This window comes from Hydra vulgaris, chromosome 05 (assembly GCF_038396675.1).
Source record: "Hydra vulgaris chromosome 05, alternate assembly HydraT2T_AEP".
Classification (NCBI taxonomy): domain Eukaryota; kingdom Metazoa; phylum Cnidaria; class Hydrozoa; order Anthoathecata; family Hydridae; genus Hydra; species Hydra vulgaris.
This window is the reverse complement of record NC_088924.1, coordinates 24,782,782-24,808,510: the sequence shown is the minus strand read 5'-3', so window position 1 is coordinate 24,808,510 and position 25,729 is coordinate 24,782,782. Positions and strand designations below refer to the sequence as shown.

Sequence of the window (25,729 nt, the reverse complement as noted above, 5' to 3'; positions counted from 1 at the left end):
GTTGAAATTGAAATTATCACTTTGTATCACAGTCTTGTCTGCCATATTCAACCATCTTTTAAACCTTTTTCCTTAATTAAGCAAAATAAAACTTAAAAGACAGAAATATAAAACATAAAAAAAAAATTTAAATAAAAATTCAGTTTTTGCTTTTTATTTTTAATCTTATTTTTTTTTAAATCAATCCAATATAATTTATCTTATAAATCTCTTAATAAAAAAATGAAAATAAAAAAATAAAATTTATTTTATTATTTTTATAGATTTATTCTTCGTTGAGAAGATAGAACATAAATTCACCGAAACTACTTTAAATGCTTTTGTAAATGATGAATTTGTCATGTCATTTCTATTCTTATCAAGTGGAGTTTTTGCCTCATATATTATTGAAGTTTATGATGAAAATGATAATACTTTATGGAGTATTGAAACTTTTGAAAATTATAAAAATCTTTTTTTAGTTATTAAAGCAGACAGCTTAGTTTATGAAATTCAAATAACAGCTAATGCATGGAATTCAATTGTAATTTCTAAAATTTTCATACCTCGTACCAATACTTATAATATTTCTGTAGCTGTTAATGGAACTCTTCAGTTTTCAAGTGTAAATACTCAGCCAATGGTATTCACTGATGTTTATTTGTATACATTTTTCGATTGTAGAACTAATTATGATTGTACAACTAAAAATTTAGGATCAATTAAAAATCTATCAATTTACAGTCAAACACAAGGTAAACAAATCTACTAATAATTTAGTTTTTTAATCATGTTTAAATCTTAATTATGCTGAAAATTTAAACGAATAGTTATTTGTTTTTATTAGTTTGTCTATATATGAAATAGAGAAACAAAAAACAAACATTCTTGCTCAGAGCCATTCGTATATGTTTCACTTTAATTTATTTTTTTTGTTCTAGGTTTTATTCAGCTGTAACAAATAAACAAAGTTCAATTTATTCAGTTGTTACAACTAAATAAATTTTTTTTGAGAGTAAAGAAACAAATTAAAACAAAAAGATAGAACAAAAAAAAATACATAGAGTAAAATGCATACAAACAGCTCTGAACAAGAAAAAAAGTGCATTATTGAAAGTGACAATTAAAACGCACACATATGGCTCTGAGCAAAAAAAAAAAGAAAATTGCACCATAATTTTGATAACACATGAAATTGTGATAACACATGAAACTCAGAGTTGCAATATAAAATTATATTATAAACATTAGCATTTAGCTAATTCCTGGTACTGCGGATAACAGTAACATATATACTATATGTATATATATATATATATATATATATATATATATATATATATATATTATATATATATATATATTTATATATATATATATATATATATATATATATATATATATATATATATATTTAAACGAATAGTTATTTGTTTTATGTATATATATTATATATATATATATATATATATATATATATATAAATATATATATATACATAAATATATATATATATATATATATATATATATAAATATGTAAATATATATATATATATATATATATATATATATATATATATATATATTCATATATATATATATATATATATATATATATATATATATATATATATATTATATATATATATATATATATATATATATATATATATATATATATATATATATATATATATATATATATATATATATATATATATATATATATATATATATATATATATATATATATATATATATATATATATATATATATATATATATACAGCGGTGGCCAAAAATTAAAGACCACTCATTTTTTTTTCAAAATTTATTTTTAACCTTAGTATAATTTTATTTTGGAAAAAGGTATCAAAAAAAGAAAAACATTTTTAGAAAGAATTTTTATTGTATTTTATATTTATTATTAAAGAATTTATAATTTTTTTACAAAATAATGTTAAAAAATTAAAAAACTGACTAGTAAAAAATGTAAATGGGAAAAAAAATTGGACAAAATTTGGACAAAGTTTGGACAAAAAAAAACCAGTTTCAAAAATATTTTAAAAAGCAATAAAGAAATAATTTAGAAACGTGTTGTTCCTCCATTTGTTTTCAAGCACTCTTGTACTCTTTCTGGCATCGAATTCATTAAAGTTTTGATTACTTCATCAGGCACATTTTTCAAATGATGAGAGATTTTGTAAAGTTGTTCTTTACGAAGCTTGTGATCAAGCCACGACCATTAATTCTCTATTGGATTCAAGTCTGGACTATTGGCAGGCCATGTAGGCACTTGAATTTTATTAGAATTGAACCAATTGCTAACAACATGCGCTTTATGACACAGTGCATTATCTTGCTGGAAAATAAATCCATCTTGCAACTGCCATAAATCAATGCTAGGAATATGCAATTTTTCCAAAATTTCGATATACCTTTCTTTGTTGAGTCTACCATCGAATAAATGAAAAACGCAAACTCCGCAGGCGCTCATACAGGCCCAAATGCCTATTGAACCACTGCCTTGTTTTGTTCGTTTCAAAATGCATGATTCATCGAACCGCTTGGAAGTCTACGCAACATTACGCGACCTTTTCTGTTGTCTACCTCAACGTTCATTTCATCACTAAAGACCACACAGCTCCACTGATCTGTTGACCAATTTTTATGTAGTTTGCACCGCTCTTTCCTGGCAAATTTTTGTTTTTTATTTAATCGTGGTTTTTTTGTAGCTGCACGCCATAAATAATTTAAATTGTGGAGGACCCTTCGCACAGTTCTAGGGCTTGCTTTCAGACCATTTGACAGTGTCCATTTCGTAGACAAGTCTGTAGATGATGCTTGTCTGTTTTCTTTCATTAATCTCACTATCGAGCGAACATCACAGTCAATTGAAATTTTATTCCGTCCAGTCCTATGACGATCGTTAATTGACCGGGTCTCTTTGTATTGTTGAATTATGTTAATAATGCAAGAGTGAGACCTTCCGAGCTTTTCTGCTATTTGACTAATGCTATAGCCTTCTTCTTTTAATACAAGAGCCGCGTATCTGTCTTTTTCTTCGATCTTTGCACGCATTTTTGCAATATTTTTATATCCTTATTGCAATTCAAAAAATAAATGTTTATTTGATATCGAAACTCAGGTTTTGACATTTTATTTTATAGCCAACATAATAAACAATAAAGAAAGTTAAAAAAAATAATGGATTATTATTTTTAATAAGTGCAAATTAAAGATTTGAAAGTGGTAGTTAAATTTTGTCCAATTTATTTAAAGAAGATTTATAAGTACTCATCAGTTTTTTAATAAGTGAAACGCTATTTAATTAGAATTAGATTAAAAAAATTATACCACTTTAATCCGTATGTTTTAATTAACAAGATATTAAAAAATATAAATTAAATATGTCAATTAGAATCTTCTTAATTTTAATTTTAAGATTAAGAAACCAACTAAAAAATGAGTGGTCTTTAATTTTTGGCCACCGCTGTATATATATATTTATATATATATATATTTATATATATATATATGTATATATATATATATATATAAATATATATATATATATATATATATATATATATACATATATATATATATATACATATATATGTACATATATATATATACATATATACATATATATATATATATACATATATATATATATATATATATATATATATATATATATATATATATATATATATATATATATATATATATATATATATAAATTATGTCAGTGTATAATACAAATAGAGTGCTTAATGTTCTTAAAGAACAGAGCAATAATAAATTAGTAAAAACACTTATCTAATTTTTTTCTTCAACAGCATTTTTCTCCATCAGTAGGTTCATCAGGAAGAACATCTAAACATCAAAAAGTTCAAATTATAGAAAAATTATTTCACAGGTGGTTGGGAATTGTTATAATTAATTATGTAATACTGTAGTGTTTTGCAACCAGGAAGTTACATCCAGGTAGTTACATCAACTACATTAGGTAATTAAAAAATCATGAAAAGAATTCTTTAGAATGGGATAATTTTAGACTGGTCATTTGGTTTTATAATTTTGTCTGCATTTAGAAATTGGTTCAGATTTTTTATTCAGTAAATTTTCTTGATCTAAAAGAGTAATAATTTCAAACTTTTCATGTAAACATAGTATACATTTTTTGGAAATGTTATTATAGGCAGGTGCAGTTTTTAGAATAGACCAGTTTAATTTAAAATTAATATATTTTTTTCTTTCAGTAGCCAAATATATTTTGATAGCACAGTCTCTTTTGAGTATTTTTTATGTTTAAAAGATTGTTTGTGGTTGGCATAATGTTATTTCCATTTGCCCTCGGTTAAGCTAATAAATTGTTTATCAGGGTTGTTTTGCGAGGAAACAATGCATTTGTAAATAATATATTTTGATAAGTCATTACCATTCATAGGGCAGTCAAATTTTTGCTTGCAGTTACAATTTTCAGTATTTTTTTTTTTGGAATTTTTTTTTTTATAATCAATGCAAAATTATGGCCTTTTATAATTCTTTGAATATTTTTTGTACAGCTATAGCTTACCTTAATAGTGTTTCTGTTAAAAATTTTGTGCAATTTATTAGAGTGAGGGAAATGTATGTCAACTAATTTTAAAAATGCTTTTTCAATATTTGTTGAAACGTTTTTGCTGTACGGAGGGTTAAACCAAATTATATTTCTATTTCTATTTCGCTTTTTTGCAATTTTTGTTTCAAATTTAGGTTGAAATTTTTAAATCCGCTTTTTTTAAGAGCATCTTCATACATTCGTTTGGAAGAGTTTAAAATATTTTCATTAGAAGAGTTTTGGTTAAGTCTATTGTTAATTGAAATAGGAATTTGTTATAAGATTTGAGGATCATGATTTGAATTTATATTAATATACAAAATTAAGATCATAAACCAAATTTTCAAAATAAGCTCCCTTGTAGGCTACTAGTACCTTCAAAAAGTGAACTAGGGCACGTTAATAAAATTAAATCAGATGAAATAAATAATATTATTTGAAAAAATTTAAATTTGCAACAGTGGAAAAATACCGCTGAAGTTATAAATTGGTTTTCTAAAATTAGTAATAAAAACGAATGTACATTTATACAATTTGATTTGAAGTTTTCTGATTAAACCTAAGAGATTATAAAGAAGACACAACTTTAAGCAGAGAGATAAAATACTTAGCCCTAAAAACCATTACATAGTAAATCACAAAAGGTAGCCCAGTCAGCCTAAGGTAGTCAGAAGTGCAATGATTGGATAAAGAAAAGTCTTAAAAAAAGTTTGATAAATAGTAAAAGGAAAAAATATTGAGTAAAGAAGCAGAAACATGGAACACAAAATTCAGATAATTTTTCCTAATTTCACAACAAGTGAACCAATCCATAAGTTTATGCACAGGACAATGGAAACAAGTTGATGGTAGTGTTTGTTTTTTGTGAATAACATTCTTAAATACTTTATACATATTTTTGTTTAATAGACAATTTGAGTTAGTTATAGCAAGTGTATGACACCATAAATAATAAGATATTTGGTTGTCTTGTTCTTGTTAATATATGTTAGTGATGTGCCAGGTACCTTTTTCGGACCCGGGGACCCTGTAGTTTGGCTGTTTTCCTGGGTACCTGTAATCAGTCATTTTTTTGCAGTACCCAACACCAAGTATTTTTAAAGAAATTTTAAATAAACCATTAACTTAAATGCTGTAACTCTATGTTGTACTTTGAATTGTGTCGAAATATTATTAAAAGGATTGGTTTTAGTTTTGACTTCAACCAAACTTTTTGATATAAGTCTAAGAGTGTTATGGAGTCAATAACCGCAAAGCTCTATTTACTCAATATAGATGTGTCTCATTTAAAATATATATTTTTTCATTTTATTCACACTACAGTGGAGAAGGTCTACTCTTTTTTTTTTTTACAATTCTCGGTCTCAATCTTAATCATTTTCTTTTTATAACTTTCGATTAATTAGCGCACATAAGCGATTCATTTATTTTCCATAAGATAACTTTCGATTAATTAGTGCACATAAGCAATTATTTTATTTTCCGTAACATAACTTTCGATTAATTAATGCTATAACATAAGCTATTACACTATTGGTCTGTGTCAAAAATGTTCCTAAGGTTTTCTTAGGTGATTCTCAATGAAATTTGCCTTCTAAATCCGAATTCAGGATTCATATTTCTCAATCCGGTCTAGTTTTTAAGATTTAGACTTAGGGCTCTATACCGCATATAACAGCTCAGTGTCCATTTTATTGCAATTCCCAGGCGACAGTTGTGTAATAATATATCTATAAACAATATCTAAAATATATTTATAAAGTTTTATTTATCATTGTCAATTTTTTTACAAGCTAATATATGAGATAAATAAAATTTATTTCATTAAAATGAATAGAAAATGTGAAAACAGTCCCGACAGATTCTGCTATGTGTGTGGAAAGGTAACTTTTAGTGATCAATAATGCACCATAATTACATTAGTAAAGTCCCTTTACAGTGCATATTTTGGAATAAAGCTTGGCGATCAAGACAAAAGCTTTGCCCCACATATATGCTGCAAAGCCTGTGTCATAACCTTAAGGCGCTAGAATGAGGGCACAACAAACTGTATGTCGTTTGGTGTACCGATGGTATGGAAAGAAGGCAAGGACCATACTACAAACTGCTATTTTTGTATGACCAATCTTCAAGGTAAGATAATTTCTTAAAAGAACAATATTTAACTAATCCAAACATATTTTTTTTTTATAGTCTGATAAAGTTTGAATTGTTTTTAAAAATTGTGTTGAAATTCAACAAAATTTTTTTTAAATTGTATAGAAAAGTGGATAAAAATCTGAAAATAAATATGTGAATTTTTTCAAGTGTCAATAAGAAAATCAAACACATGGTGGTCTATCCTGATATTCTTTCTGCCATTAAGCCAGTACCACTCATTCAAAGTCAATTAAATGACTTGACCAGAGATCTTGGTCTTTCTAAAGAGAATGCACTACTTCTTGGTTCCTGTCTTAGTGAGAGCAATCTCCTCTCCAAAGAAACTACCTTCTATTGGTATAGAAACAGAAAAAAAAAGTTTCAAAGGTTCTTTGAAATTAATTCTTCTAGCTTGTTGGTATATTGCAATGATGTAAAAGGTTTAATAGAGGCACTTGACGTTCCTTACCAACCAAGAGAATGGAGGCTCTTTATTGATTCCTCTAGCAGAAACCTAAAGACAGTACTCCTACACATTAGCAATAAAATGGCATATGTACCTATTGGACATTCAGTTCAGTTAACAGAAAGCTACAAGAACATGAAAATATTGATTGATGCAATATAATACTCCAACTACAATTGGCTAATATGTGGTGACTTTAAGGTAAAATACTTATTAAGTTTTCTTGTCAATATAAAGCTTTCCCGTGAAATTACTTTAGCTCCTGTAAGTAATTTTTTAATAAGAAATAGATATATATTATAACTTAATTAAGATTTGATTTTTTATGAATAAATCTTTTCTTTTCAGGTTTTTCTACTTGGAATGCAAGGGGGTACACAAAATATCCTTGCTTCTTATGTCTATGGGATAGTAGGGCAGATAGTCTTTACTATAAGCAGAAAGACTGACCATCTTGGGAGGCATTCACAATTGGCAGCTACAATGTGATGGCTGAACCACTAGTCCCTCCAGAAAATTTTTTACTTTCTCCTCCCCATATCAAACTTGGTCAGATGAAAATTTTTGTAAAAGCACTGAATAAAGAAGGCCAAGCTTTCAAGTATCTAATGCAATAGTTCCCACAGATCAGTGATGCCAAGCTACATGCAGGTATATTTGATGGACCCAAAATTAGAACTCTGTTTAAGGACAAAGATTTTGATATCAAAATGGCAGGCATTGAAGGAGATGCATGGCAAACATTCAATATCTACCATTTTGAAGGATTTTGAAGGATTTCTGGGAAATAAAAGAAGCTCTGAATAAGTTTCACATGTCAATGAGCTTATAAAAAGCTTTGAAAAACTGGGAGCTCGCATATCAATAAAAATACATTTTCTCTAGTTACATCTTGACTATTTTCCTGAAAACTGTGGAGATTACTGTGAGAATCAGGGTGAAAGATTCCACCAGGGTATAAAAATATTGGGACATAAATATGTTGATGTTTATGTCCCAATATTTTTGACAATCTGACTATTATTGGTGTCTTAAAAGCGATGAACTAATAAATCTTCACAAACGGAAAGCATTAAGGACTTCTTTCCTCAGGAAATAGATTTTTTCTTTACAGTATTTTTGATCACTTCACAAGTTGTTTTTAAATTTAAAGTTGATAAAGGAGATAAATTGAGCCTTTTTTCAGTTTGCAAATAATTATTGCAATGTATTACATTACTAGGATGACAATGAGAGATTTCTTGAAAATTATGTTTATATAAATTAAATAGTCAATTTTGCTTAGACAGTATATACCTAAAACTTTAACAGTCACGAGGTGCTTTCCATGCACAATATGACTCAGTTAGAACTCTTATATTTGAAATTTTCTTTTATATTTTTAAGCTTTTCAGCCTCAGAACCATTAAGCTGAATTTTAGAGATGTAGCCTTATTAGGAGATAACACAAAGAGTTGCATAGCAAACTTTTTGTGTAGAGTCAAGATCCGATGCCAATCCTTGACAGGAAACATTATAGCATAAGTTATATCAATTATATCTATTAGACAACCATAATATGCAAGGCTTGTCAGCAAAATTTGTTTACACCTAAAGTTTTTACTTAGTAGTCCTTCCTCAAGACAATAGCTGGATGCAATTAGCTTTTGTTTAACATGAATATTTTATTAAGAAAGCATCTCTAGCCTTTACTCAACTAAGTTAAGGTTAATTTATTAGGTTTAGTTTCAATTAAATAAGTGTCACTTTAAGCACCATTGTTAATCTAATTGTTTTAGGTAATTACTTGCAAAAGTTTTCACACAGTAATGAGCTTTCTCGGTGCTGTACTGTGCTGGGTAAATCATGAAAAGATATGGGTTAGAAAAATTTGTTTCTCAAGTATGCACAGAAAGCAGTGTAGAGTATATAATATCTGGAAAAACTGTGTTTTTCCAGATATTAGGAGAATTGCAAGTCTACCTGTTAACAGACTTGTGCTTAACATATAATCTTAATAAGGAAATTAAATTCACTGATCAAAAAATTTCTAAAAAGGATAGATGGTAGAAAAGGAGAAAATCGTGAATCTAAAATAATGATTAAAATGAACAATAATTAGCAGGTAAAATTATTGAGAATGTATAAAATTGTAGAATATAAAAAACTTTGATTTCTTTACCGACATTACATAAAGTTGACAAAACTCTACATCGTTGAGTATAGAACATGAAACTAGCATCTGCCAAAATGGTGCTATAAATGCTAAATCTTTTGCAGCCTGTGATCATATGAACTATGCAAAAACAGCAAAATGTTATGCTCATCAGATAATATTTCTAGGTAGTTTGCACCCATGGCTTGAAGATTGCTTTAATAATAAGAAACATGATGTATATTAAAGTGAACACTATTGGAAAGGTCAGTGGTCAGATTTGATTATAGAGAAAGTTTATGTGAATTTGCTTTCTTTGTTTACAAGATTCGCAGCAATTGCTAAAATAGACAACAAAGCATTTCCAATTTGTGCTAACAAAAGAGCTAATGTTTAAAGAAATTAAGATGAGAAAGCCAGACAAACCTTTCGTAAAAAAGCTGTTTTAATAGATGCTGAAGTCTTTGATATCAATATAATGGACAAGGACAGCTAAAATTGATAGACAGCATTGCCCTTCTACTTTGTGTTGGTTTGCTCAAAGCTCTACCTTGTCAACAATATTTTGAAATATATTCATCAACAATTAGAATTGGCATATATCGCATTTTGATGGCTAGATTCTATTAACTAAAAATGCTTGACATAACAGAAGATATGTAATAACCAAAGCTCTGATATCAAAGTGAAAAAATTCAAATTTTCTAAACAAATATATATGGCTAACAAAATTGAACAAAATTGAATTTATGAAGCTGTTTTGTGCACTATTTAAAAATGATGAGAATACTGTTATCATTACCCAGGTAGTGCTGATACATAGGATTAGCTTTGTCAAATTCTGAAAAAAGGTTGTTGTGGTTGCTAATGACACAGATATTTTTGTTATGCTTGTTCATCATTTGAAAAATGAAATGTGAAATTATTTTCTACAAAGAGCACCTGCATTAAGGACAGAGCATAAAGTCATTAAATCTAACGATAAATGAAACAATATTTTATTTGTGCATGCTATTACTGAATGTGATACACTCTATACACTTGTCAAACTTTCAAATCACTATAATCTTAAATTGATGAGATACACTTGTCAAACTTTCAAATCACTATCATCTTTAATTAATCAATTAAGTTTATCAAACTTTTAAATCACTATCATCTTTAATTGATGAAATATTAGCATAAACTTGTAACATTAAAACATAAAGTATATCTGGCGTTATGGAGTAATGTCAAGAACTCATTTTTTTCATGAGCTATCAATCAGTTTTTTTTTGGTGTTACTATACAATGTTACAAAATTTGCTTAAAAAGAATTTTTCCAGGTTTGTTTTGTTAATATTACTGTACTATATATTTAAATGTTTCATAAATAGCAGTAGCTGGTATTTCTTTTAAGGAAGACTACTACTATCACTAAATTTTATGTCACACATTGAAGTCTTATCATCCTTAATATTGTAATAGTTAGGATTTTGATTCCTAAATAAATAACTGCAGCACCACAGAAAAATGTATTCATGGGATTCACACTTATTTAGTGACTTGGATAGTACCTTGTGATAATCTATGTTTTCTTATTTTGTCTGTTACATTAAAGAAATTAAAACAATAAAAATCATTTTTTCTATTTTAGTCAAATATATAATTATTTTATGTTTCACCCCAAACCAAAAGTCTTTTTATGTGAGTGGGTTCATAGGAACTGTATACAAAATAGTTGAATAACATAGCATTAATTTTTTCATGTTTTGTACTTCAAAAAAGTAAGAATTGTGATTGTAAACAGCGGAGACCCTTAAAACTTTCCATTTTCACTTTTAAGACTGAGATGAAAGCGTTTTCATAATGATTAAAATGGGAAATAAAAAAACAAAGAATTTAAACAGTTTGTTTGTTTTTAAAAGTCAAAGTCTATTTAATTTTTACTTTTTATGTGTATTTAATTTGGATGCTGTTCAATAGAAATAAAAAAGTAAAATAAAAATAATCATAAAATTATTTTCATCTTATTCTTATCTTACAATCTATAAAATCACAGAATTAATAACAGATTCTTTTTTGAACTTTTATATATTATTGCTATTACTATTTAATTTTTTTGTTTTGTTATTTTTATATTTTAATTAAAACAACAAAAATTGTGTTTGAACTTTTAGATATTACTTTCTTAAAAATAATAATCGTATTTAAAATGTTTTTAAATTGTAAAAATAGTTTTTTCTTTAGATTTTTACATATTACCGTTATTGATATTCATTTTTTTTTTGTTTTCAATTATAGTTTTTTAAAAAGATTATTTAAGTTTGAAAGCGACAGAAAATGTGAAAACATTTTTTTACAGAATTTTGTAAGCGCTAAAAATATTTTTATTGTTAAATTTTACAAATAAGATTAGCATTTATTTGTATTTTGAACAAAATTGTATTTAGTTTCACTTTCAAAATTTGTATGACTTAAATAATTGTTCCATTCCATGCAACACCACACTTTAGTAATTATTTTTATAAACGCGGTAGTGGTAGAGCACTTGCCTCATAAGCGAGATGTTCTGAGTTCGATCCCCACCACGTCCCTGGTAGTACAGTACTCAACTTGTTTCTCTATGCAGCGGCCTTGTTTATTGAGGTTCGTGTTTTGGTTATAGAGTATAGAGAGGGTTGTTATCACAAAAAGTAGTCTTCTCAATTGTAGTGGTCCTCTTGGCCTTGGGGTGAATAATTAAAAAAAAAAAAAAAAAAATGGAATTTTTATTTCAGTGTTGGTTTATTGAATATTTATTTTGCCATTAAGTGTTTAACCTTTTCAGAAACATTTCTTTTAACAACTTTTTGTGAAATAGTTGGAATGTTGCTTCATAAAAAATGATATTTGATGATATAAATATTATTTATTAATTTTCAGGAGCATTTTGTGTATGTCATGTTTTTTGAATTTGTTTTATAGTTTTTTGGTCACAGTGGAGTGAGTGTTCACAATGCAATTCATCTTTTGTTATGACTAAAACCCGATATTGCAGCAGTAATCAATGGTTGAATTGCGTTGGAAATAGTAGTAAGGTTAAATCATGCAGTAATCAAGGTACATTTGATTTTTGGAGTTTTTTTTTCTTATGCATATCTGAAAACATTGTTTATAAAAAACATGCTTGTAATGAAACACTTATGAATTTCAAATATTTATCAAGACTATCACACAATCTGTTATTGTTTCAACTTTGAAAATTGAAGTTCTATGAGAGCTTAAATATAGAGAACTTTAGTTTTATTTGGTGGATCTATTATTAAATGTTTTATGTAGTTCATGTTTGAACCAGCTAGTTATTTAGATTTTTAACTGTGCTAACTGTGCACCGTGGTAACTATGCACCAGGGTGTCTAGTAGATGCGCTTTCTATGCTAAGATGTTGTTACCCAACTTATATCAAATTCCAACTTACACTTTATATGTTTTTTAAAATTTGTTGTTTTGTTGTTCGTGGAAGTAAACCTTCTATGATAAAATCTATTTAAAAAATAAAGTATTTTAAAAATATATATCAAATGAAGAAATAAAACTAATAAAATAAAATGTTATTTTTATTTATTAGTATAACCATTACTTGGTATTGGTGTCCGCTTGTTAAATGAAATTGAAATTCAGTTTTCTGCACAAAAACTACATTTAAATAATTGAAGTTTTGTTTGAAATCAACATTATACAGTATTATTTTCTGCTTTTTCAAGAGATAATTTTTTTGATAATTGTTTTTGCTCCGTTTTTAGTCATTACCTATTTATTTAAGTAAATTTCATTCTTGCTATTGTAAAATAATTAATGCCTTTGGTAGGGTTAAATTCTGAAATAATTAAAGTAATAATAATAAATTTCAGACTGAATTTAATATTTATGTTTTATTGCATTTAAAAGTTTTTTTATTTTATTTAAATCTTTAAAATTTCTTTAAAGCAAGCTTTGAATTTAATTAAAATAATTCCAGAATTTTTAGATTTTAAAATTAAGCAGGTTACTGTGTTTTCAAGTTTCTGGCATTGCAAACTTTGTTTAAAATGGTTAGAATCATAAACATTGAAACTATTAATTTAAAAAGTATTGTAACCAGAAGAACATGAACTCACATGTGTTCATTAATTTTATAATTTTAATAGTTTAATTAAAGCATAAATAAACAGGGTGGCCACTGGTCATGGAAATAATGGAAATGCCATGGAATCTTATTTGGTCATGGAATTTTGTTTCAAATTTTATTTTAAAGTGATGGAAAATTCACAGAGCTTTTTAAAATAATATTTATTTTCTTCTACTTAAGATATTTTTAGGATATTTGCAAAGGAAAGATACAAGTATGTGTAGTTGAAGTCCTTTTTAAAAAAGATATCTTTGCAGTGTAAATTATAAATTATCATTTTATTGCAATCAGTCAGGTCAGGTCACTATTTTTAGAAGGTAGTTTAAATTGTAGTATTTATTAACTAAGATATCAGTTTTATAAATAAAATACTTTTTAAAAGATTGTTTGAATTTGTATCAATCAATCAATTATGGTCAGGTCACCCTGCTATTAGTAACATGTAATCCAGTACAAATTGTAGGATCAAATCGTTGTATAGCTTTATAGAGAGGACTTCTGAGCAACGGTAAAGGCAATTTACCTAAGAAAAGAAAAACTGATATAAACCCCATAATTAGTTTTGGGTAAGGGTATGAGGAGCTCATAAAGTATGGAATTTAATCTTAAACCTAAATCAACCTAAAACATTATAAATCTTCTTACATTAACAGCATGATAGGCATTCAATTTTTGTTTCTTAAAACAAAATACTTTGTTTGGGAAACAAAATACTTGTTGTTGGGACAATAATGCTGGTTTTCAATTTGCTGACAATAAATCGCTTTATTGTTGACAAGCTTATTTTAAAATAAGAAAAATTTATTTAAGTTCTTGGCAAGAACATTTTAAATTCTATTAATACTTTTATATTTTTATTTTATAGTTCGATCTCCATCATGTCTCTGGTAGTACTGCGCTTAACTTGTTTCTTTGCGCAGTGGCCTTGTTCGTCATGGTTTGATTTTTGGAATTATAGAGTTAAGAGAGGGTTGTAACTACAACTTTAGTAGCCTCCTTGACTGTAGTGGTCTTCATGACCTTGGGGAGGTGAACTCAAATAAAAAAAAAAATTTAAAAACTTTAATGAAAAAATGTTACTGAATAACGTTACACGTAAAAAATGTTACACGAGATCTAGGGCATATGGACAAAGTTACTGGCTAAATCCTTGAGATACAGCTGAGTACATACAGAGTGTACACCAATTATTGTTAAATAAATGATATTTTTGTATGGCTATCTGTGTGTGATTTTACATTGCAACACCCCTGATTACAGGAAAATTGTTAATAAAAACACTCATTTTTTAATCATTTTTTCTTTTTTCAAATTTTTTTTGCAGTTTTGGTTTCTGCTATCTCTAAAGCCATGTTTAAAACCTTATTTTGAAATGAATTTTTGTGAAATGTCTGTAAAATAAATTAATGTAATCACATACAAGTGAATGTCATTAGTTTGTAGCAAAAGTAAAGACTAATTAATTGTGTAATTATGAATTTAGTTCTTAAAAGAAGTTGAAGAAGGTTTAAAAAGAAGTTGTGTCTGAATATATTAAATTTATTATTTAGAGTAAACTATGAATCAATAATATAAAATGTCTAAAAAGTATTGGGTTTGGTAAATTTTGGTTTGGGTAAATTAATATCCGCCCAAACAGCTGATTCTGCCATAGAATGAACAAAAACTATTGTAACAGTAAAAAGGATAAGTTTAGGCAATTTAATTGCCTGAAAATGCACCTCTACAAGTTTTGATGTCATATTTTAATGAGAACAAATATTGAAATTTTTGTAAAAAATTTTTTAATCTGAACAATAATTTGAGATATGGTAACACACCTAGTACTCTCCATGCGCTCTTATCCTTGCTACTTAGTCTCTTAAAAGATTATGCGCTTTTACTTTTTAAATTTGTTGCATTTGTCAAACTTTTTCCAGCTATGATGCAAACATCAGTTTATTTGAGACATGATTTCAGAACTTCTATAAATTAGTGTTTGGTCTGCATGTATTTTGTGATCAAGTGACAAATGGCAGCGGCTAATTGTATGGCAAGAATGATTATTTTATTCTAGTGATTTATCATAGAAGTTTATGATCTATTTTTTAACCTGGGTAGGGGCACAAGTAAAGGGGGAATTGTTGCATTCTTGTATTCGTTTATATACATATATTAAAAACAACTATCTAAGTGTTTTTCAACCTTCTCTTTTATCACATAAAATTGTATATAAATACAAAGTTATAATTCCCATGACAATTATAAAACAACAATGGTCATTAAAAACCATAAATGAATGCGTGACATTCATCGCGTTTCTCTATGTGACTTTTACCACATTTATCAACGTTGACTTATACCACATATATGTAATAATTTTAATTCACCAACTTTAATAGAACATGCCCTCTTGGTGAATTAACTCATAAGTCTAATCGTTGTGAGGCTCTTATATTATTCGTCCGGCGCGTTATCTTTTGTTCGTTGTCTTCGTTTATTTCGTTATCTTCATTTATTTCGTTCTCTTCGTTTATTTCGTTCACTTTGTGTATTTCTTTCTCTTCGTTTATTTCGTTCTCTTCGTTTATTTCGTTCTCTTTGTTTATTTCTATCTCTTTCTTTATTTGGTTCTCTTCTTTTATTTCTTCTCTTTGTTTATTTCGTTTTTTTCGTTCTCTTCGTTTATTTCGTTGTCTTTGTTTATTTCTTTCTCTTCGTTTATTTCGTTCTCTTCGTTTATTTCTTTCTCTTCGTTTATTTCTTATTTAACTTTTAATGATGGCAATGCTGTTTCCGCGAGAATACTGGATGCCATTATTTCTAAATTCTCCCTTTTCCTTTTAAACCTTGCAATGGTTTGATGCAGTTTTTGGCTCGATGATTGTGTGAACAGTTCTTACATTTTGCCTCGCAGTCCAGTGCATAATGTCCAAATTTTCCACAATTAAAACATGTTAATGTTATCGTCTTTTTCTTTGCTTCGTCAATGTTCATTGCTGCAATATATGTTCGCAGTTGACAGATAAACCGTTGATGGTTGCTATCAAATGCTGGTGGCGTAATAGCCGAAATAGCTTGTTGCATTCTTGTATTCATTTATATACATATATTAAAAACAACTATCTAAGCGTTTTTCAACCTTCTCTTTTATCACACAAAATCGTATATAAATACAAAGTTATAATTCCCATGACAATTATAAAACAACAATAGTCATTAAAAACCATAAATGAATGTGTGACATTCATCGCGTTTATCTACGTGACTTTTACCACGTTTCTCTACGTGACTTTTACCACATTTATCAACATGACTTATACCACGTATATGTAATAATTTTAATTCACCAACTTTAATAGAGCAGCAATAACTAGTTAAAACCCAGTATTATTGTTAAATACTTTAAACATATTTTAAGTTAATCTTAAAATTTAATTTACAGCCACATTTTGTTTCTGTTATTTAAAATGCTAATAACTGAATAAGTGCAATCAGTGGCAGTGGAAATGAATGAATGCATGAATGGCAATGTGAAGTAGAACAATATAAATGAAACTATTATGATAACAATTGCATAACTTGAGTTATTATTTTTTAGAAAATGTGAACGAGCTAAACAATTTTTAAATTTTATTTTATAAAAAATCCACACTATAGATTTATAAAACAGCAAAATCAGAGTCTAAAAACTGAGCGCAAGTATCAGGACTTAAAAAGTATTTAAAAGTTTATGGCAACCATTTTTTTTCTTTTCCTTAATGCTGAATCATCATAAAATACAATGACACTTTTATTAATAAGTAAATTAAAGACCAGAAGTTGAAGTTAATGACTTATATTTTTTGTTGCCGAATGGCCACAAGGGCCAGTGATCTAATCAAAAGTGACATCAAAAGTTTATTAATATAGAAATTAGAAATATAGATCATTAGTTAGATTATTTATTTAAAAATATAAATATAACATACATATACATATATATATATATATATATATATATATATATATATAAATATATATATATATATATTTAACATATATATATATTTAACATATATATATATATATATATATATATATATATATATATATATATATATATATATATTAACATATATATATATATATATATATATATATATATATATATATATATATATATATATATATATTTGACATTTCTATCGTTCTATTGGGATTGAACTAAAGTTAGATTGTCATAAAGATACATACTGTGGTCAGACTGAAATTTTGGAAATATTAAATGAGGAAATTTTCTTGCTGATCTTAAGAACTGGAATTAAAAATAATAATCTGCATACACTTTTTTCTCATCATAGTCTACAATTTATTAAATACTATCCAACATTTAATAAGTCATGCTGTGGCCCTCTCTCAATTCATTCGAAGTTGGTTAAAGGAAATCTGACAACTGTCACTTAATCATAATCATAAGCATAATCAACTGAACTCTGCTTTAATTCTTGGGATAAAAATATGTTTTAAAAGTAGGGCTATTTTAAAGTGCTGACATTTTTTTTGTGAATGCAACAAATAAAATATGTTTGCATTTTCAGATAGTTAAGTTTAGATCAATACAGATTGTTAACAAAAATTACGAGCATTTCAATATGGCTGAAAATAGGAGTTTGTTGACAGACAAACAAACAGACAATACTTTTTAGACATATTTCAGTTCAATAGAAAAGTACTACAGTTAACTTCATTTTGGCCTTTTTTAGCATTTTTAAAATTTTTTTTCGAAGTTGAGGAGGCTATAATTTTTTTCTAATATAATACAAGTTAACAAAAACCAGTATTTTTAATACAGAACTACCCAGAAACACTTCTACATAAAATGAGACACTTGTTAAAAGTTAGAAAAAAGTTATAAGGCATTAAAGTAGCCTGTTTTTACAACTCTTAAATTGAGGGGGGCCACTGCACAGTTTTTATAAAGCTATATTTTCTAAACCGCTACACTTGGAAGTTTGAAATTTCAAATTTAACCGATCTACATAATGTAGATAATGGTATGTAAAAATCAGGAAATTCAGAGATAGTACCCCATAATGTTTTCTCAAAATTGGTTGAAATATAATGATTTGACCCTGTTGCAAAGAAGGCTATAACTAAAAAAAAGTATGTGCTAAGTATAAGTGCCTAATTTTTAAAATCCTTTGTTTACTGATGGTACTTTAAAGTACCACCTAAAAGAAGTTACATTACCATCACATATATATTTTGTCCGGGTAAAGATAATTGTTGCTTTTGATTTACCTTTTCAGCTTTTGGAAAAAAGTTTTTGATGATTTAGCAAAAAAATTGTTTTCTTTTAAATAGAAAAGCAACGCAAAGAGTAAAGCAAGGCAATCAATAAAAAATCAATAACAGCAATTAGTTAATCAATAATCAATAACCAATTAAGTTAATCTGGTTGAAACTCAATATACATTTTTTTTAAACATCTTCATTTTAAATGCTTTAAGCAACCATTATCGAGTTAAAAGTTATCGGAAGAGAAAAGATGAAGTTTATAATGCAAGATAACAATTAACAGACGACTTAAAAGATTGCAAATTATATGAATAAGGAAAACATGTTGAAAGGAGCGAGTTCCAAAGAACTGATGTATAATGAGATATTTTTGGAGCACTTAGGAACAGTCACAATAAAAGTATTAGACTTAATTGAATGGTGAGTTACAAGAGAATGAATTTCAGTAGAGTCACAAGCAAAACCCATGCAATTAGTCTCAAGTCAAGAAGATCCAGCATTCAAAATCATAAACTGGAAAATAATCTATTATAAACACATCTACGCTTGCCTTATAGTTGAAGAAGGGGGGCAAAGTTGGTCTACAGAATCTATTTACCCCCTAATTCTTTGCCTAAGAGGCCTTCTACAAGACAGTTTTCAAATGCATTTAGTCTGCCCAAGATAAGTATTTTTATCGAAACACAATCTAATGCCTTTATTCAACCAAGAGCCCCAAAGTAGTGGGTGTGCTAAGTCAGAGTCAACTTCTCCTAACCTTTGCCTAAAAAAGTGTATCCTGCAAGACAGCAGGATATCAAGCAGGTTGTATTTGATAACATGTTGTCAGTAGCAGAATAACCTGACCTGACAACAACATTTCATAATATAACTGATAATAACTGTAGTATAATATAACTTATAAATAATAACTAACTGATGGATAGCCGTTTATTTTTGCCATCTGATGCAGGCTGTTTATTTTTGTCAGAAACAATAATATTTGAAAAGCAATGTTTGTGTGTTTTGCCTATGTTAACTGCTGCTGTTAATCCTTCAGAAAACTAGGTTACAATCGAGAAAACCCAAGTAATTGTTGTCATCATCCAGCTACCAGCAAAGTTGCCTAGAGGAAATGGCATTAGGCTACCAACAGGATTAATAAACTTGATGCAAAAAAAATTACTTTCAGTGCAAGCATATTGATGAGATGCTAATAAATAATCTCATAGAACTAAGTGTTTGTCTTTAGTCCAGCCTAGTAGTCATAGTATTTAAGAAGGACAGTTTCTTTAGAGTATGAATTGATTACCGCAAGTTGATTTGTTAAGAAGCAGAAACAAAAAAGTAACTGTACATAATTAATCGAGAGAATGTTTTTCTGCCATGGACAATAAAATTTCTTCTTATGGAGCAAGTAACTTGTCCCAACACATGGAAAACTGTAATCTTAGACACATTTTATTGCGCATTGGTGCACACTAAAATGGCAGTTTAATATGAAAACACAGGAACAGATAATCACTGAATAAGCAGTAACTAGAAAAGTGTGACAAAAAAAATTTATTTTACTTTTTATGAAGTATATATATGAAAGACAAATAACTGGCTGAGCAATAACTATTTAAAATATTTGACAAAGCGGACATAGCAAAAGTAGGTTACAAAAAATTCAAATAAACCCAGAATTAACTGCATTAAAAAAATAGATTGATGATTCAATAAAATGAATCATGAATTTTTAAATATTTACAGTTTATGTAGCTACTAAATAAACAAATGAGATTCAATCTAACACATAAGACATTTTTCAGACACTTCGAATCATGTCTATAAAGGTATCTTGAATTATATTACTATTGAATCTTACATGTATTCTTAAAGTGTAACTACCAACTCCCTACTTACTACCAACACCTAATGTGTTCATATTTAAAAACATGTAAAAAAAAAACTGTTTGAGGTAAATTTCTTTTGATTAAAGCTAAATGAAAAATGTATATCAATAAAATTAAACTTTTAGTTTTAGGCCAAGCTTACCTTCTCCATTTTTCTGTCTCATGAAGTCTTGATAGTATATGCCTCAATTTACTTACTTGAATTATTTTTCATGCATATTTAAATTGTAAAAGTTATGGAGACTTTTAACAAGAAATCTAAAAGTTCTTATTTTTTTCAAAATAAATTTAAATTTTATTAAAAATATTTTTTCAGAATTAGTGAAAAATTATGCAAATAAATGATTGCTAATTGTGCGTTAAAAAAAAAAACTTTGATATATAAAAAAAAAAAAGATTCTGATAGAGTAAAATGAGGAAGGCTAGCTTTAACTAAAATGCTATGTTTAGTTTTTATGCATTTTTAATTTTTTTAATCAAAAAACTAAACGTTTTTTTTTAAAGCTTTAATGTGAACAAAATATGTGTTGGCAGTTAGTTCCTATAAATTGAAATTGATAGCTCCTTTAAATTGAAATTCTTGATTTATGCCTAAAATTATCAATTACAAGTTTTTTATAATATTGCATTAACATCCTATGTATAATCATAGCTATTAAGCTGTAAATTGAAAATGTTTTTTAAAAATCTGAAGGAGGATCCTTATCATTTTTCAATTTATAAATTGATGTTGTCTTGCCATTCTTATTGTCCTAGCTCCAAAAGTTTGATAGAATGCATTATCAACAATATCAAGTCTATGATCAAACTTCAGATTGATATGGGGATGTGGTTTAAAAGTCCGTCACAAGATTTAGCCACAGACAAGCAAACAATACCAAAGTTAATAGGAGGAATTTAAAATGTGCATTTTTAAAATATTTTTTCTTCACAATTTGCTATATATAGTATACTTATAAAAAGCACAATACCGCTGCTTTTAGTGAAAATATTTAAATTTTTTTAATTCCAGCCTAATAGACACACATATGTAATATCCAAGGGGTTGGAAAAATTTTCAGATGAGAAAAGGCTTTAGCATTGCATCTTAAACATTTCCATCACTTAGCATTTCCATCACTTTGCATGGAATAGATGTAATGATATTGTTGGATAATTTGTTAAATAATTTTTTGAAGGAAGAAAAAAATTGCGTAGAATTTACCTTTTTTTTTAGATAGTCCTCAATAGTCTATTTTTCATAGTAGAACCTGAGCAAAATAATCTTGGAAAATGATTGTGATCAGACAAGAAATTGCAGGGTTTATTTAGTTTAGCATATAAAGATGAAGTTAATTGGTTTTTATAGGTTAAAATTTGCTAATAGTTGAGCTTCTATAGAAGTAACCAGAAAGCAGAACTAATACAGAGATTTGCAGACACATCGAGACTTTTTTTACTTTAATAAAAAGTTTCGTTGTTTCTTTTAAAAAAGTTTAAAAAAACTCTTAGTTGCAAAGAAAGACAAAGTTAGCTTCAACACTATGCAACATAATGTTGAAGAAACAATAATAAACATAATAAAAACAATAAAGTATGCTACAAAATATTCCAGTATTTTCAGTATCAATGTCTTATTAAGTTGCACTAAAACATTAAAATTTTAAATGATAAAATATGATAAAGATAAGCAATATATTTTAACTGAAAACTTATGAAAGTATGAATCAGTGTTTGTTAAAAATGCAAATTTGCTCTAAGTATTTAGAGCAAATCTGCCCTCATCTGAATCATATTTTATTGATTGGTTGCTCTGTAGCTCAAATGAATGACTTGAGTGTAAAAGATTAAAAAAAAAAAGAAGAAAAGTTTACTAGTTTAAAAAAAAGTTTTGCTGTGATGCTAATGTAGCAATTTGATATTAAAGCATTCACCATACTAATGCAGCTATAGCAGCTCACTGTGTAATCATTGTCTAAAGTAGTGTCAAGTAGCGGTGGTATAGTGGTTAGAGTTCTGGCTCATAACCCAGAGGTCAAGGTTTGATGTCAGCTCTACTCCAATAGGCAACATTGGTAAGGAAGGGGGTATGAATTTCCTAGTTAGATGCTCTTGAGCGGTGCTCTTCTTTTTGAGAACTTTTATACTTTTTTTATTTTGATTTTAATTAGCAAAATTACAATCAAAATAAAAGCTGTTTTAAAATTAATGAGCTGATGCAAACTTTAATGCATAAAAATTTCTCCGTTGGATGAATTAATTTAAAATAAAGTATTAAATAAAAACTTAAAATAAAAAGTTTTAACAATAAGTATTTTCCTAGTATGTAATGAAATGTTGCATCATCAAATTTTAATAAAGTATATTTTTCTAGACAAGTCTTGTATATGTTATCTGACAAATCTTTTTTTTACATTTTTCAGCCTTTATGTTTTTGTCAATAAGAGCTGCATACCAATGATGAGCTTGATTGTGATGAGCTTGATTGTGTTTATTTAGTGTGGTTTTCATTGTTTAATTGATATGATGTGATGCGACCTTCTATCTTAATTTTAAATAAATATTGCTCTTATTCTTAGAAGAAAGTACTTTGATTCAATATAATATCATTGTGAATCAACATTATTTAGTTGCTTTTAATCTGTTAAAAATAAGTTATAAGGTTATTATTTAAAGCAATTTAAAAATAAGGAAACCATAGCAATTAAAATCCAGAGAAACCATGGAGTTTAAAATCCATAGAAACCATGGAGAGAACATTAGTGGTCATTTATTTTAAACGTGGTATGAGTTTTATATATTTTTTTTCAACCTAATTTGTTTATAAAACCAAGTTCAAATGCAAAGTATTTTGTCAAGTCAAAAGATTTGATGTGTGTTGTTGATTTGACAACAAACTGGTATCGCTAATTTTATACTTTAACATCAAGTTATCACTGGTAATCATGTAGATTATGCTTTAATAAAAAAACATTATGTTTTTTTATCATGCAATCAATTTGTTAAAGTGTGGTTAACTGTGTTTAAGTGTTTTAACAGTTTTACTTGATATAAAATTTTGATCATACTGTTTGGGTATATGTTTAAATATATAAATATATTTTTATATTAGGCAAAATGAAGTTTTACTATTATTTTTACTTTTTGTTTTTTAAAATAAATATGCAAAAATAATAATAAAAAGTAATAAAAAAGTGTTATATTATACCTTAATACCATAATACTTTAAATGGTTTAAATGTTATTAATAATTTTTAAACCGTTTAGTATTAATATTATTATTATTTATTTATGCTAAAAATTAATTTCAAATAAATTTCCTTTCATATAAACAATTTATTTTGTTTATGGTTCGTTTTTATTTACCACATATTTATAATGGTTTTATAAAATGTTTTCCTTTTCCTTTACTTTTTACCCTACTTTAGTTTTTTGGGCACAATGGAGCAATTGGTCAAACTGTAGCAATTCTAATGGATTTATGAACAGAACAAGAGAGTGTATTGTTTTAAGTATTTTAGAGTGGAGTTATGCTAACCAATCAGAATTATTGGAATATTCAGGTAAAATTATCCTGAAATCTTAACTTATCTTCATAACTTTCCTTAATTGCCCATTTCAGAAAAAATGGATTTAAACTTTTTTAGAAAAATGTTTTTTTGAATTCCTTGATCCAGCAGACACCCTGTTATATAGTTATTCTTTAATCTATAGATTTTAATAAGTTTAAGTTAGTGGTAGATAATAATGATACTTTATCATGGCTTTGAATTAACAATGAATATTAAATAATTTATAACTTCTTATAAATTCTTATATATTTTAAAATGTGTATTACTTGTTATAATATTAATAACTTCAAATGTTAAATGCTTTTTAGTTTTTTAGTCTCCCTCTCCCCCTTCATTATTTTTATTTTTAAAAAGAAAATTTTTTATTTCTTTAAATGCACAAACTAAATTAATTGATTATATAAATATGTCTCTCCATCATAAATGACAAATATCTCTAAAACAAAATTTTCACAAATATCAATTTTTTTTTTATAATTCTGACCCTTTTGTTTATTACATAACTATTACATAAATATTAACATTAAATAACCAATTTATGTGTTGTTAAAAAGTTAACAAATAATTCACCAATTAACAAAACAATATCTGTTTTTGGTAACTTGTCGTGATACTGTAATTGCTGTTGTGTTGCTGCAGTCCTTGGTTGATTATGTCATTTCATGTTTGCTTTTAGTAAATAATGCTGAAGACATCACAATGGTTTTAAAATATTTTTAATTAAAAAAATTAAAAAAATGTTTCAAAGAGGAAAACTATGAATAACACTTAAGTTAAAAAATTAAATTGAGATATAAACAAATTGTATTTATGTTTTAACTTTTTTTTTTTTTTTTTTAAACATCTTTGCTTCCAACAAGGCTGCAAGCAGCCACTAATTAAAGTTGGAAGTTACTGAAAGAGAAAAGATGAAGATTGTAGAGCAAGATAACGATTGACAGACAACTTAAAAGATTGCAAATTGTATGAATCAGGAAAGCAAGATGAAGGAAGCAAATTCCAAAGAACTGATGTTCGAGGAAAAAAACTAGACGAATAAGCATTTTTGGAGCACTTAGGAACAGTCACAGAAAAAGGATGACACTTAATTGAATGACGAGTAACACGAGAATGAATTTTTGTAGATGGCACAAGAGACGCTAGCTCTTTAGAGCAGTGCCCATTATAGTATTTGTAGAAAAGAGAAAGAGAAGCAACATTACGACGATGTGATAATGGTTGGAGGTTGGCTGCAAGAGCAGGTCCAACAATGTTTACAATGCGTTTTTGCACCTTGTCTAAAAGAGAAAGGGCATGATTAGAAGATCCGCCCTAGATATGGCAACAGTATTCCATACAAGGCCGGATTTGGGATTTATAGAGATAGAGAATAGAATCCGAAGTAAGAAAGTGACGAGCTCGATAAAGAGATGCAACCTTAGCAGATGCTAATTTTGCAACTGATTTGATATATGGTTTCCAAGAAAGATTGGAAGTAAGAGTTAATCCTAGAAGATGAAGAGTAGATGACTCATCAAGTACATCACCGTTCATAAATATAGGAAGATCTAAATTATTGCGATAATGATTGGCTGAAAAAAATTG

General features: G+C 27.2%; 1 protein-coding gene across 1 annotated transcript in view; it reads left to right on the top strand.

Annotated features, from left to right (window-relative positions):
* LOC136080285 (uncharacterized) overlaps positions 1-24,343 on the top strand; it is a 39,218-nt gene extending 14,875 nt beyond the window's left edge. The window contains exons 3-6 of the mRNA XM_065796901.1: positions 264-734; positions 12,276-12,410; positions 24,002-24,136; positions 24,288-24,343. Of these exons, the coding sequence (XP_065652973.1) occupies positions 341-734; positions 12,276-12,410; positions 24,002-24,136; positions 24,288-24,343 (720 nt within the window). The 5' untranslated portion in view covers positions 264-340. The remainder of the gene's footprint in view (positions 1-263; positions 735-12,275; positions 12,411-24,001; positions 24,137-24,287) is intronic.
* The last annotated feature ends 1,386 nt before the right edge of the window (positions 24,344-25,729 follow it).